This window comes from Arabidopsis thaliana (assembly GCF_000001735.4).
Source record: "Arabidopsis thaliana chromosome 1 sequence".
NCBI classification, from domain to species: domain Eukaryota; kingdom Viridiplantae; phylum Streptophyta; class Magnoliopsida; order Brassicales; family Brassicaceae; genus Arabidopsis; species Arabidopsis thaliana.
In genome coordinates this window covers 3,951,362-3,962,919 of record NC_003070.9, presented here as the reverse complement: position 1 = coordinate 3,962,919, position 11,558 = coordinate 3,951,362, and the positions used below count along the sequence as shown (strand labels likewise).

General features: G+C 36.0%; 2 protein-coding genes, 2 long non-coding RNA genes and 1 other non-coding gene across 6 annotated transcripts; 2 read left to right on the top strand and 3 right to left on the bottom strand.

The window, feature by feature from the left end:
• Window positions 1-1,455: 1,455 nt before the first annotated feature.
• On the top strand, window positions 1,456-1,572 carry MIR171b. The gene has a single exon (NR_139738.1). It is a non-coding gene; the product is annotated as a microRNA ath-MIR171b precursor (primary transcript).
• A 102-nt stretch (window positions 1,573-1,674) lies between these two features.
• On the bottom strand, window positions 1,675-1,976 carry AT1G04877. The gene has a single exon (NR_138792.1). It is a non-coding gene; the product is annotated as an other RNA (long non-coding RNA).
• A 479-nt stretch (window positions 1,977-2,455) lies between these two features.
• AT1G11730 (Galactosyltransferase family protein) lies at window positions 2,456-5,636 on the bottom strand. The gene is made up of 11 exons (NM_101045.2): window positions 5,332-5,636; window positions 4,667-4,751; window positions 4,559-4,587; window positions 4,269-4,462; window positions 4,122-4,185; window positions 3,943-4,015; window positions 3,737-3,857; window positions 3,567-3,654; window positions 3,338-3,463; window positions 3,129-3,238; window positions 2,456-2,955 (listed from the first exon to the last, which is right to left on the bottom strand). The coding sequence occupies exons 1-11, from the start codon at window positions 5,445-5,447 to the stop codon at window positions 2,807-2,809; spliced, it is 1,155 nt and encodes a 384-aa protein (NP_172638.1). The 5' UTR covers window positions 5,448-5,636; the 3' UTR covers window positions 2,456-2,806.
• Window positions 5,637-5,875: 239 nt separating this feature from the next.
• SS3 (starch synthase 3) lies at window positions 5,876-11,554 on the bottom strand. 2 transcript variants are annotated; one of them, NM_001198036.2, is made up of 16 exons: window positions 11,207-11,554; window positions 10,512-10,575; window positions 9,302-10,435; window positions 8,967-9,181; window positions 8,567-8,840; window positions 8,309-8,484; window positions 8,122-8,229; window positions 7,925-8,034; window positions 7,721-7,826; window positions 7,443-7,613; window positions 7,195-7,323; window positions 6,927-7,109; window positions 6,717-6,848; window positions 6,512-6,623; window positions 6,293-6,416; window positions 5,876-6,209 (listed from the first exon to the last, which is right to left on the bottom strand). In NM_001198036.2, the coding sequence occupies exons 1-16, from the start codon at window positions 11,321-11,323 to the stop codon at window positions 6,080-6,082; spliced, it is 3,285 nt and encodes a 1,094-aa protein (NP_001184965.1). In that variant the 5' UTR covers window positions 11,324-11,554; the 3' UTR covers window positions 5,876-6,079. The 2 variants fall into 2 exon arrangements, with proteins under 2 accessions (NP_001184965.1, NP_172637.2); NM_101044.3 differs by having other exon boundaries at window positions 9,302-10,575; window positions 11,207-11,367.
• AT1G04873 lies at window positions 11,249-11,488 on the top strand. Its single transcript, NR_138791.1, has one exon. It is a non-coding gene; the product is annotated as an other RNA (long non-coding RNA).
• Window positions 11,555-11,558: the final 4 nt, after the last annotated feature.

Sequence of the window (11,558 nt, the reverse complement as noted above, 5' to 3'; positions counted from 1 at the left end):
TTGACCAAGGAAAAATAAAAACGCTCTTCAGAGGTTTGGTTAGAAGTCTTTAAGGTTTAGTTGTAAAGGACCATGAACATATATCTAAATTTTTTGGAGCCATATTTTTTCTAAACTAAAAGTAGTTAATACTTCAGATGATTGAAAGAGTAGTTATATGATAATCTTTTGTGCAAAGTCAATTATTTCTTTAAGCATATCTTTCCAATTGGTTGCAATATCTATTAAAAATGATAAGAATTCCTAAATATTAAGTTGACCCTACTATTGATATGAAAGCATTGAAAATTAGGAAAATTCTATTATGTATGCATTTACTTTGTAAGCATTTTTTAAATATGAATACACTTTTCAATAAGTACACAAAACACATTATAAACTTTTGAGATGTATATGTTGATTACCCATATACTTTGCTAGCGGCCGAAATGATCACTTTCATGATTTTTTTTTGCATAGGTTCATAAAACATATATTTACTTTTTTTTAAGGAAATATTAAATAAATGATAGGAACTTAACAAGAGAAGAAATAAATAGGGAGGGAGAATATTTGGAAAGTTGAGCCATATTAATTTCGAAATTCAAATGTATATTGGGAGTGGCACAACCCCACCAACATGCCTTGCTCTCTCTTACAAACCTCATAAATACTAAATTGAAAGCTCGTGGGAACCTTGTGTTCCTTTAATTTATCGTTATCTAGCAATCTAGCATATACTAGTTTACATATATTGATTTGGTTAGAATAGCTTCTATAATAATATCAGCATAGCAAACCAGTCTACGTAAAATGCGTATTCTAACGTAAAAACCAGATTATAGTTATTTGGTTAGAACTTATATATATGATGATTAGACCATCTTTTACATGGTTTTAGAGAACAAACTAAATTTGTTAGGCCACTGCCACAGCCACAGCCACTGCGACAACAAAGACAAACTCTTGTTCTTGAAAATTCATTTGAGAGTATACCTGATAATTTGATATCATCGGTTGTAAAAACGAATATGTAATGTTACATTACTAATGTATAAAGTATAAACAAATATTATTATCTTTTGAAAAAAGTTTTTCATAGAAACAATTCAAATTTAATAAACCAACCTCCTTTTTGGTATGGGGTTGTTGGTCTAATTTAATGCTTGTCTCTTGCTTGCCTCTCTTCTTCAACCATCTTCGTATTTATATCTTCTTCTTCACTATGCATACTCATAAACTTTGCTACTGGCCGCATTTCTATTTTCTCCTTCGATTCTTCTAATTCGTACTTTGGTTTCTGACGTCCCTAAAATTTTTAGACAGTAAGAGTTTCTCCAGGATCCGATGGTTCTCTCCGGTAAATTAACATTTTAGTGTCAATAGTCATTTATACATATTTTTATTTCACTTTTTGTTTTGTTTATTGGTTTTCTGGAGCTAAGTGGAGATTATAGTCGAACAAGAGTGGTTTTATGCAAGGTAACGCGAGATATTAGTGCGGTTCAATCAAATAGTCGTCCTCTTAACTCATGGAGAACGGTGTTGTTCGATTGAGCCGTGCCAATATCACGCGGTAAACCAAAAATGGCAAAGATAGTTATTATAACCTTAAAGGTATGTATCATTATCGTTTTATTGTTTCAATTTTGATTAATGGCTTTGATATTTCATTTTTTTTTTATAATGTTTTTACTCTACAGGCACTCGATCGGTAGCCTTAGAGGGGACAAGCAACACAAAACCCAAAATCCAAGTACAACTGCGATTTGCAGTTCTATTTTTAGCAAGTATTTAAGGGAGTAAAAGTACTAACAAGAACGTAAAACATTTGTAATTACTATCTGAAACTTTTGTCCATAAGTTAGCTGTGGAATGATTTATCTTATTTGTTATTTAAAGAAAAGTGTATATGTTTATTCGCTTGTTGTTGTTAATCTAACGAAAACGAGGAAGTCTGTTTTTGGACTTATTCTATCAGATAAGGTTAAATCTATGAAATTTCATCAAGTCGGTCCACATTTCCGGAAGTATGTTTGTGACAAATCAAATTATAATATTTCTAGTTTAGTGAAAAAAGTAAACATGTCAGTTTTTTTGTTTACATTTTCCCCAGACAAATGTCCAACCAATGTTAGACGATAAGAGAATTACCAGCTAAATAAAATAAATGCTCGAACTTAAGAAAACACATGTAAAAAACATCCACAACATAGAAAAGTCAAGACCGAATAAAGAAATTATGATATCGATCTGAAATCCAAAGATGCGATCGATTTAATCCAAATCATTTGAATAAACTTAGGAGTTTTGTACCTATATTGATACTCCTGTTTCACATATATGTCGTTTGAGGTTATTACACTTGTTCTGAAACGAAATTGAGTTCTAAAACGAGAGAGTATAAGTCCAAAAGTAACTTAATATATATATATATATATATATATATATATATGGTCCCATAGAAAGGTAAGAAAAAACACACAAAGGAGTGCAATGAGAAGCAAAAAGGACATGTGGAAATTTAATAAAAAGGCACAACAATAAGGACTCTCTGTCTGTCATAGGACAAACCAAATGTGACCAAAACATTATTTCTTGTCTCTCATTAAACCACTTCACTAACTATTTTTTGCATACATTTATTCATTTTCTGACCAAAAACCCTACTAACTATATAACCCCACCCAAAAAAAAACAAAAAAAAAAAACAGAATTGTTTTGAAATCTTTTCGCTCTCTTTTTTTTTTTTAATCATTCTAAATTATTAGCAAGTTATAGCATTGTAGTAGTAGTAAGATATAAATTTTGTTTTCTATAAATATTTTCAGGAATTTGACGTCCATAATGCATTTTGAGGTTCACCACAACGTTCGTGAACGTCGGCCATCCTCTCAGCCGACCGACAGATTCCGCTGCATTTCCAGTCGAACGACGCCGCGCAAACATGTCCCATCATTGCTTTTAGTTCACAATCTGTAAAGAAACAATAATGCTTTAGAATATGATTTTCTTAGAGAAATTTCTAAAACCTTGATATATTTCATACCAGTATAAAAGCTTTTCTGTTGTAAAATACTAAAATCAACTTAGAGTAAAACCGGTAACATCTATGGATTAAACCAAACCAGGATTGTTAAGCTCTTTACCTTGAGAAGTACTGCAACAAAGTCTTTTTTCATCAACATGTTCTACATTCAATCCGATGAACCAAGATCCCAACGAAACATCTTCATTCGCATACTTATGCAGTAAATCCCTTATTTCAACAAAATAAATAGAGATCGTTAGAGGTTTTTCCCAAGCATTCTGGCTGCATTAAACCGCTGGCTAAAACCAAGTTAGGAAAAAAACTTACTGGTTTATCAGTATGTAAGTAGCTAGATCTTTAGATATAGCATAAAACTGTCCAGTGGCGTGGCGGAAATACTTGTTCCCGACTTCTCCAAACTTCCAATACTCTGGCTCATGGTACTTCACACTCCTGTTTTTTTTTTTGCCAGAAGTATAGAAAGTCCGGAAAGGTTGATGCTCTTACGCTGTTTAAGTACCTAAAAAATGCTCACCTTAGTAGGGTTTTTACTTACTTTCTGGCTAGGACGGGACCAGACTTCATGCAACCAACATAAACCCGAGGCTTGTTTTGGTGTGCGGATAAAGCCTTCTTGAGGGAGGCTGCAAAAAATCGGATCAAGGCATCAAAACAAAATGGATGGATGATATATAAGACATAAATGAAACATTTTGATTTTCTTACCAAGATTCACATGAACGTCATCGTCAACTTTGATGTAGAATTCTGCATCCCACAAGGAAACAGCGGTAGCGAAAAACGTCTTTGTCTTGGCAGATAACTTCATGTATCCCTCCGTATGTTCCTGTTTTGTTTTCTAAAGCTTTGAATAAATGTAGCACGAAAATACCAAACACAGAAAATTTTGTGAGAATTGCTCAGAGTTTTACCAGTCTCAAGAAATCACCATGTGTTTTCTCTTCTGCTTCAATAGCTTTATCAAGAATCCCGTGGGACAACACACTGAAATCAGAACATTCCAAGAACATAAAAATGTCGGTATACACAAAGTAAAGTATAGTTATAAATGCTTAGTTTCTCACTACAGAACATGACTTCTCCTTTGTACCTATGTCCTATAACAAAGCGAACAATGATGCCTTTCTCTTCTTCAAGTTTCTTAAGATTCTCTCCTGAATGATAGTTTAAAAACCGTAAAAGTTACAATTTCTGACTAATTTAAACTAGAAATCAAGAAAAGTAGAAACAGACTTACCTTGTGGCATCCATGTTGACCGGACAGAGTCACGTCTCTTACGACTACTAAAGGCCGTGTTAATACCGATAACCATGAAGTATTTTCTTTTCTTAGCTTCATTGGATATGTTAAATTTCCCGGACAATGACTCACGTTCAGCTCTAGCAGCTACTAGTTTCATCTCTAAATTTGAAATGGATTTATCTAAGATCCTGCAATTTGTTTTGAGTTCTACAACATCATCATCAACTAAACATACATAGTAATTGTTCATAGATACATCTAGTCAAATTTCTAAATGGTTTTACCCGATAGTGTTGTTACCATAGTCCAAAACCTGCAAAGAAACACAAGTTCAAACAATGTATCATCGAATTTCCAAGTGAATTGATGATGCAAAAACGTAGAAATCTTACATTCTTTTTATCGCAATCACTGGAACTTAAGCTTAGTTTGGAGAGTCTTGATATGCCTCTAGCTTCAGGTACTATATTCCACATCCTGATATAATGATGATCATTATCCCATGAGATCAAAACAAACACAAATCCGAACCAAAATTCAGATCAAGTCACTATCTATCTCAGTGATACAGATTTTTGAAACAAAAAGAAGTAATCTCTATGTTATTTTCATACTTTGTGGACAATGTGCCATTCAAATTATTCAATTGTTCCTCTTCCGACGATACATTAAGCAAAGAGATTGATCAAATACTACAAAAGTTACAATGTTCCACTATTTGATCAAATCTATCTGATAAGCAGTATAAGATATAGTTTTTTTTGTGTGTGTCTCTTGATTCCTCCTCACTAAAGCTACAAGGACACAAATAGACCAGTAGTCTTGATAAAAAACAAAAACATGCCTTCACCGACAAAACTCAAAGCTTAAGAAATCTACTTAAATTTTGAGAAACACAAGATAGATTCAGTCCCAAGAAGATGAAATTAGAAACAACAAAATACTTAAAAATCCAGAAAGAAAAAGAAGCTAGAATCAAACACGAACAGTGAGATATCCAAACTTTAATAAGAAATCGTCGAACATAATAAAAATGGGGCTCATGTAATAGATTTACCTGTTAGTGAAGAACATTCCAAGGCAGAAACTTGCGAGGCACATGAAAAATACAGAGTTTCTAGAAACTACATTTCTTGGAGTAAAATTGTAATCTCCTCTGTTCTTGAATGACATTTGGATTTGGTTTCAGGACTCAAATCCAAAAAAAGCAGAGAATGGTCAATGCAAAATCAAAGATTTGTTAATTTGGAAGTCAAAAGATTCAAGCTTTTTTTGTGGGTCTATTTACAGTACTTTTCTGCACACTCTCTTTCTCCCACTCTCTCTCCGCATGAAGAGAGAACAAACCCACTAATTGAATCACTTTTTATATAACTTACAAGTTTGGTAACGTTTTGGCATATACAATAATGACGTTTCAGATTATAGATTTTGAAGTTACTAAAATATTTTAAACTGATGATTTTTGCTACTAATGTAATGATAACTGCAGCTGCAGATCTAGTACCGGAGAAAAGAGTTACGTACTGTTCTGTTTCCGGGTCAGATTTGGAATTGTGAAAAAGTACTAATTTAGTTAGAAACTGGAACAATGTGAGAAAAGTACTAACAGTGTGTGTATAAACTTTGCTTAACTTTTGATTTATTCAGAATTACAAAAGCAGAATCCATAGACCTATCACGTTTTTTATATTGCTTTGGGAATGTAAAAGAAGAAGAAAGGATCAAACTCTCTAAGTTGTCTCATAAGCTAATTTCTGTACATACAAAGAGAATTCATCTTAGAGCTTCCATTTTATTTGGTCTTACTTGCGTGCAGAGTGATAGAGCTCAAGATACTCAAGTGCAGGACGGTTCCATGACCAGTCTTGCTCCATCACCGTCTTGCACAGCGAGTTAAACCACTCTCTACCATCGTACCACGCCGATATCGCCCTGGGAACAAAAGGAAACAAGAAACATCGGTTCATAATGCTCGAATCAAAAGAGAGTCTTAGTTTAGATTTTGGTTGGTTTACCTATTGAGAGCATAATCAACACCAGGAGCATCAGCTCCGTCGAAGCTGAAACCATTAGGTTCTAGAACTTGAGCTTGTGCCCTTTCTTTATCGTGGTCAACATCAAAAACCGTATCAAAGAGTCCTGTTGGACAAAGATAAACCATTACCGTAAAGTCAGCTTGGTCTTGAGTGAAATGGGTAAAGCTTAAGATTCTAACCATAGCCAAAAACAGTTACCTCCAGTTTTTCTAACAACAGGAACAGCGCCGTATCTCATGGCTATGAGCTGTGTCAGTCCACATGGCTCAAATATCGACGGTACAAGAATAAAGTCAGCCCCAGCATAAATCTGGAGAGTAAAACACAAAAAGACTTAAAAGAGTAATACCGACAGCAAATAAAGGAACGAACTACAACTAAAGGTTTGTTATTGTCTTTCTACCAAATGGGAAAGAGGTTCATCGTAGGTTAGAACAAGCCGAGCCCGGTCACCATGAGAAGAATGTAATTGGTTTGCCAAGTTTACAAAATCATTTTGGATCCGAGGATCTGGAGCTGAACCTAATAAGACAACCTGCTTTCAAGAAAACCGGTAAGGATTGTGAAAAGTTCATGACAGGACTTTTCAAAGGTCGATAAGGCTCGAAAGGACCTGTCCATTCCGTTCCAAGGTACGCCAAATAGCGTGCTTGATCAAATGTATTCCCTTCTGGTGTGTTAAGCGCGTAATAATTCCTACTACTGGAAAATCGGCACTCTTTAGTCCAAGCCTGTTTTGCAATTCTTCCTTGGCTGCTCTTTTGCCTTCTACAACGTTCTCTGAAGTATAAGGTACCTAAGAAACACACAAAGTGTTCAAACATCACAAGATGTAGAAAGAAATCTAAAGACAGGAAAGGAGAGGATGTGATGAAGCTTACGGGAATAAAGTTATCGTTATATGGATCCCATATATCTGGGTCAATCCCGTTTATAATTCCGTGAAATTTGTATAAATGTGCAGAGATTACAGAGTTTCCAGCAACTTCCTTAGCATAAGTTGGTGAAACCTAGTATAACGTTAAGAGCAGACCGAGTCATGCTCATTTTCAGATTCTTCAGAGAAAAAGCACAAATGATATTTCTGAAATTACAGATCTCTTAAATGGAGCATGCTTTCAGAAATTACCGTTGTGGCTTTGTCTGCAAATGTCATTGCTTTACCAATGGCATTCGCTCCAAATTCCAAATTATGAATTGTGAAGACAATACGGGTTTTAATTAAACCGTACTGTGTGTAATGATCCTTGAATAACCATGAAACCGGAGCACTAGACCAGTCATGACAGTGAAGAATGTCCTGTAGATGGTGAGACCATGGGTTAGAGCCGCTAGTTAGAGCATACTAGTAAGACTTTCCACTGAGAATTCTCCATTTTTCTACAAGAGCAGGACTTGTAAACTTACTGGATGGAAACCTCCTTGGAGAAGAAATTCAAGAGCCGCATGACAGAAGAAACCGAATCTTCCTGCATCATCTGCACAACCGTAAACACATCCTCGCTGAAACAATCTGCAACAGTCAAGCAACGACAACAACTTCTTCATGCCCTCAAGAGATGATGAATGAAATGTGGAAAGAGCTTAAAGAGCAATATGCATAAAGCTAACCCATTTTGTGGATCTAAGAAGTAAACCGAAAGGCCTTCTACTTTTCCATGCCAAACTTTTATTTCAGTTCCTCCCCAGTGATAGCTTCTGTTAAATTGCAAGTCCTTCACCTATTTTCACAAAGTTTAAGAACAAAGAGAGAGAAGCAGCAAAAAAGGGAAATGAAAGCGGAAGATATGAGAAGATATTGATCTTACAAAATTGTGCTTTATGCAATCATACTTTGGAAAAACTATATCCACATTATGGTTTAATTCTTGAACAGCGCGAGATAGACTAGTGACAACATCACCTAGGCCACCAACCTGCATGTAATAGATATACAAAAACTTAGGATATATTTATACAATGCTTTTAAAGGCCAACCTCACATCTTACGGTTACCTTTGCGATGGGTGCCATTTCAACAGCAATATGAACAATGTGCAATGGTGGTTCCTTTGAAATACCTCCCACGACTGGTAAATGGTAATCCAGACCATTTTTGTTATCAAATATTCCGCCATCCTCTTTCTCAGAGAACACAAAGTCCATCATGTAAGCATCCAATGGGACCTTAGCTGGAAAAAAGAAGAAGAGAAACATTAGTCACATATCATGTAACAGTCTCCAGAATGGAAACCTGTACAACTGAAATCGTACCCGTAGTCTTCACATGTGAGCTTTCATCATCTGTTGCTTCCATTTTCTGAGGTGGCAAAGGGCCCAAGCGGTGAGTCCAACGATTAAAAGAGCCTCTAAACCAAACTTCAGGTTTTCCATTCAAAACCGTGTTTGCAGGATTGTACAATACAGTCACAGGGTTTCCTGCTTGAATCTCTAGAGGCTCGGTGTAAACCACGTCTTTCTGGGATAGCAGAAACTTTTTCAGTGTTCTTTCCTTAGTTTCAGCTTTCAAGCGAGCTGTTTTTTCCATCTGCCAATAAAAATTGAGGATGAAGACATGTAAACCAATGTAGTCAAGAAAGAGATTTGACAGGAATGCAAATAATATAGTAAAGAGGATAAGCTGGTATTTCTTTTACATGCATTGAACACTGACCTTGGCACGCATAACTTCCTCTTTTAACCGCCTATCCTCCTGAAGTTTTCTAAAAATCATATTTTCTTCCTCTAACCAGTAAAGTTCTTCAGGAAGTTTTTGAGGAACAAGTGCGTGGAAGTCTTGGTAACCATTATTGTCATACAGAAACGCTCCTTTAGGTGGTCCATCAGCAAAGACCCAGTCAATGACTAGTGCACCGCCAGGCACTACAACTGCATATTGAAATGAAAAAGATCAATAAATCAAATGGCAGTTAAAGGATATGTTACCACAAAAATGTATAAAAAAAAAGCAGGTTCGTTCAAAAAGATAAAAAAGCTTCACATATATACCTTCAGCGAACCACCAATTTCCGCTCTTTGGATCAACATCCTTTAACTCAGCATTAACAAGCTTTACAACGATAGATAATCCATCAACCCAATTATTAAACCCTCCATGTAACCACAGTTCTTTGGAATTAGTCAGAGGACCTGACCTTTTATTGTAATATAGCTTCACTGTATCTTCAGCCTTGAAATCACTCGGCTCAATGTACCAAACATTCTCAGCCGAGACTACAGCTTTCTTAATAGCCGGTTGAAGCAATTCACGTCTCTTCTGAGTCTCCGCCTTTGCTTGTGCTCTATCAGCTTCAATTGCAGCCTTTTGAGCTTCGATTCTTCTCTTCTCTTCTTTTTGCCTCTCCCTCTCAGCTTCTTCCTTGGCTAACTTCTCTTGCTCTCGCAGTTTCTCTTCTAGAAGAAAATTCTCAAAGTCAACTTTATCCATCCCACCTTTTATCTCTACACAAAAATCTTTTGAGTCATTGTTGTCATATACACTTTGCCCATTGAAAAACACGAAGTCCATCTTATACGCTTCTTTGGGGATATGAAGGAGACATGACAACCAATCTTCATGGATCCAGGTCTTTTCCAATCTCCTTGTGAAAGACTTCCATCTCCATTCGTTAAACGCCCCCATGATCAAAACATCGGGTTCGTTATTCAGAGTCGACAGATTCCTGTTGAGAAACACTTCTATGTCTTCATCAGGTTTCACAATAACGGGATACACAAACATTCTATCACCTCTCGCCAAATTTTCCGCTGCAAGCGTTTCTATTTCCTTCCTACGAAGATTCTCTCTTTCAAGTTTTAACTTTTGTTCTAACAAATCATCATCATCGGTTGTTTTCTTGTCCAAACGATCACTTCCATCCTCAATATCCGACCTATCTAACACATTTCTCTCATTCAAAACAACAGAGCTTTGCTTCTGTACATCCACTTTAGCTGCGGGCAACTTACTAATCCCTGAAACCTCGTTTGTTGCTGTAGAAGTGGCATTACTATCTTTTTCACCATTCTTCTTCTGAGTTCTTTTCTGAGCACTTCCTACTGTTGTTCGTCGCCCAAAACCTCTGGGACCTGAGCTTTTTGGTCCTGAAGCAGCCATTCTTCCTTGCTTCTTCCTTGAAAAGTCTTGGTTAAGAAAATAAGAAATCATCAAAAGGACTGAATCAGTAATCACAATGAAAGGTTATCACAGATTCTTAACCTGCACTTGCCGTGATCTGATGCAGAAACCCATTTGATTTGTATTGACTTTCCAATGAAGCAATCTGAAAGCCAAACATGTCTGATGGTTAGAAATCGATTATAAAACTGTTCAGTCACCTGGTTCACAAGCTCTAACAAATACATAAACTAGCCACACCAGCAATAAACAAGAAGAATATTAGCCATTTATAAATCAAAACCATATTGAATGAGACATTTTCATCTCCAAGAACACCTAAACTAATCACACTATAAGTAAAACAAGGTGGATATTAAAATCAAACTATAAAAGATGAGACATTTTCATTCTACTGTGAATCTTCAGCTGACTCTTACTTCTAGCTCATAGTCCCCAAAATCATTTCTCTCCCCTCGAGTTGGTATTCTCAATGAGGTGACGATTTTGACCAGAAGAAATTGAACATTTCCTAGAGAAATTAAGTCAATTCCTATACTCTTACCAATTTCAAACGAGGTTCTAACATGAGAATCCCAATCCAGAGACCCTACCAGAGTTGAATCTTATTTAAAAATAGTACATTGATTCAATTAAAGATATACTAATCGAAAAGGCGATCTCACTATGAAAAAGTAGAACACTTTACACTTAAATTCCCGATAAGTAGAATCTAAAGAGATATACAAACATATCAGCGAAAAAAATTGAGACGAGAAGAAACAAAAGAGATTTACACTAGAAATGGAGCGAGGAAAAAACCCAACAGAAAAAGTATTGATCTTGACCCGACCCTTTTCCTGAAAACCCGGTCTGAGACTCGCTGGTCTCTGTATCTGCCAACACACTTCCATAGCTGCCGAAGAAAGAAGAAGACAGAAAGAGAGACGAGATGGAGAAAGAAAGTGGTCGTGTACTTCAGGTATATATCTTATATGGGTTGCTTTGCTTAGACAAGAGAGAGAGAATGTTTGTTGTTGAAGCAGCCCCCTGACTCCACTGCCTCACCACACCACACTTCTCAATCACCGAAGTCTGAAACTCATCTCATTCATTATTTTATTCCAATTTATTCAGAGAATACATGTG

Excerpts from the sequence above, each read along its gene's own strand:
- AT1G11730 (NM_101045.2), bottom strand. The coding sequence starts at position 5,447 with ATGTCATTCAAGAACAGAGGAGATTACAATTTTACTCCAAGAAATGTA. Across the intron at positions 4,752-5,331 it reads GGAATGTTCTTCACTAACAG|GATGTGGAATATAGTACCTG; the intron begins GTAAATCTATTA and ends TCATTATATCAG. Across the intron at positions 3,239-3,337 it reads ACTTACATACTGATAAACCA|GGATTTACTGCATAAGTATG; the intron begins GTAAGTTTTTTT and ends TGTTGAAATAAG.
- SS3 (NM_001198036.2), bottom strand. The coding sequence starts at position 11,323 with ATGGAAGTGTGTTGGCAGATACAGAGACCAGCGAGTCTCAGACCGGGT. Across the intron at positions 9,182-9,301 it reads AAATTGGTGGTTCGCTGAAG|TTGTAGTGCCTGGCGGTGCA; the intron begins GTATATATGTGA and ends TTCAATATGCAG. Across the intron at positions 8,841-8,966 it reads AGGAAGTTATGCGTGCCAAG|ATGGAAAAAACAGCTCGCTT; the intron begins GTCAGTGTTCAA and ends TTTTATTGGCAG.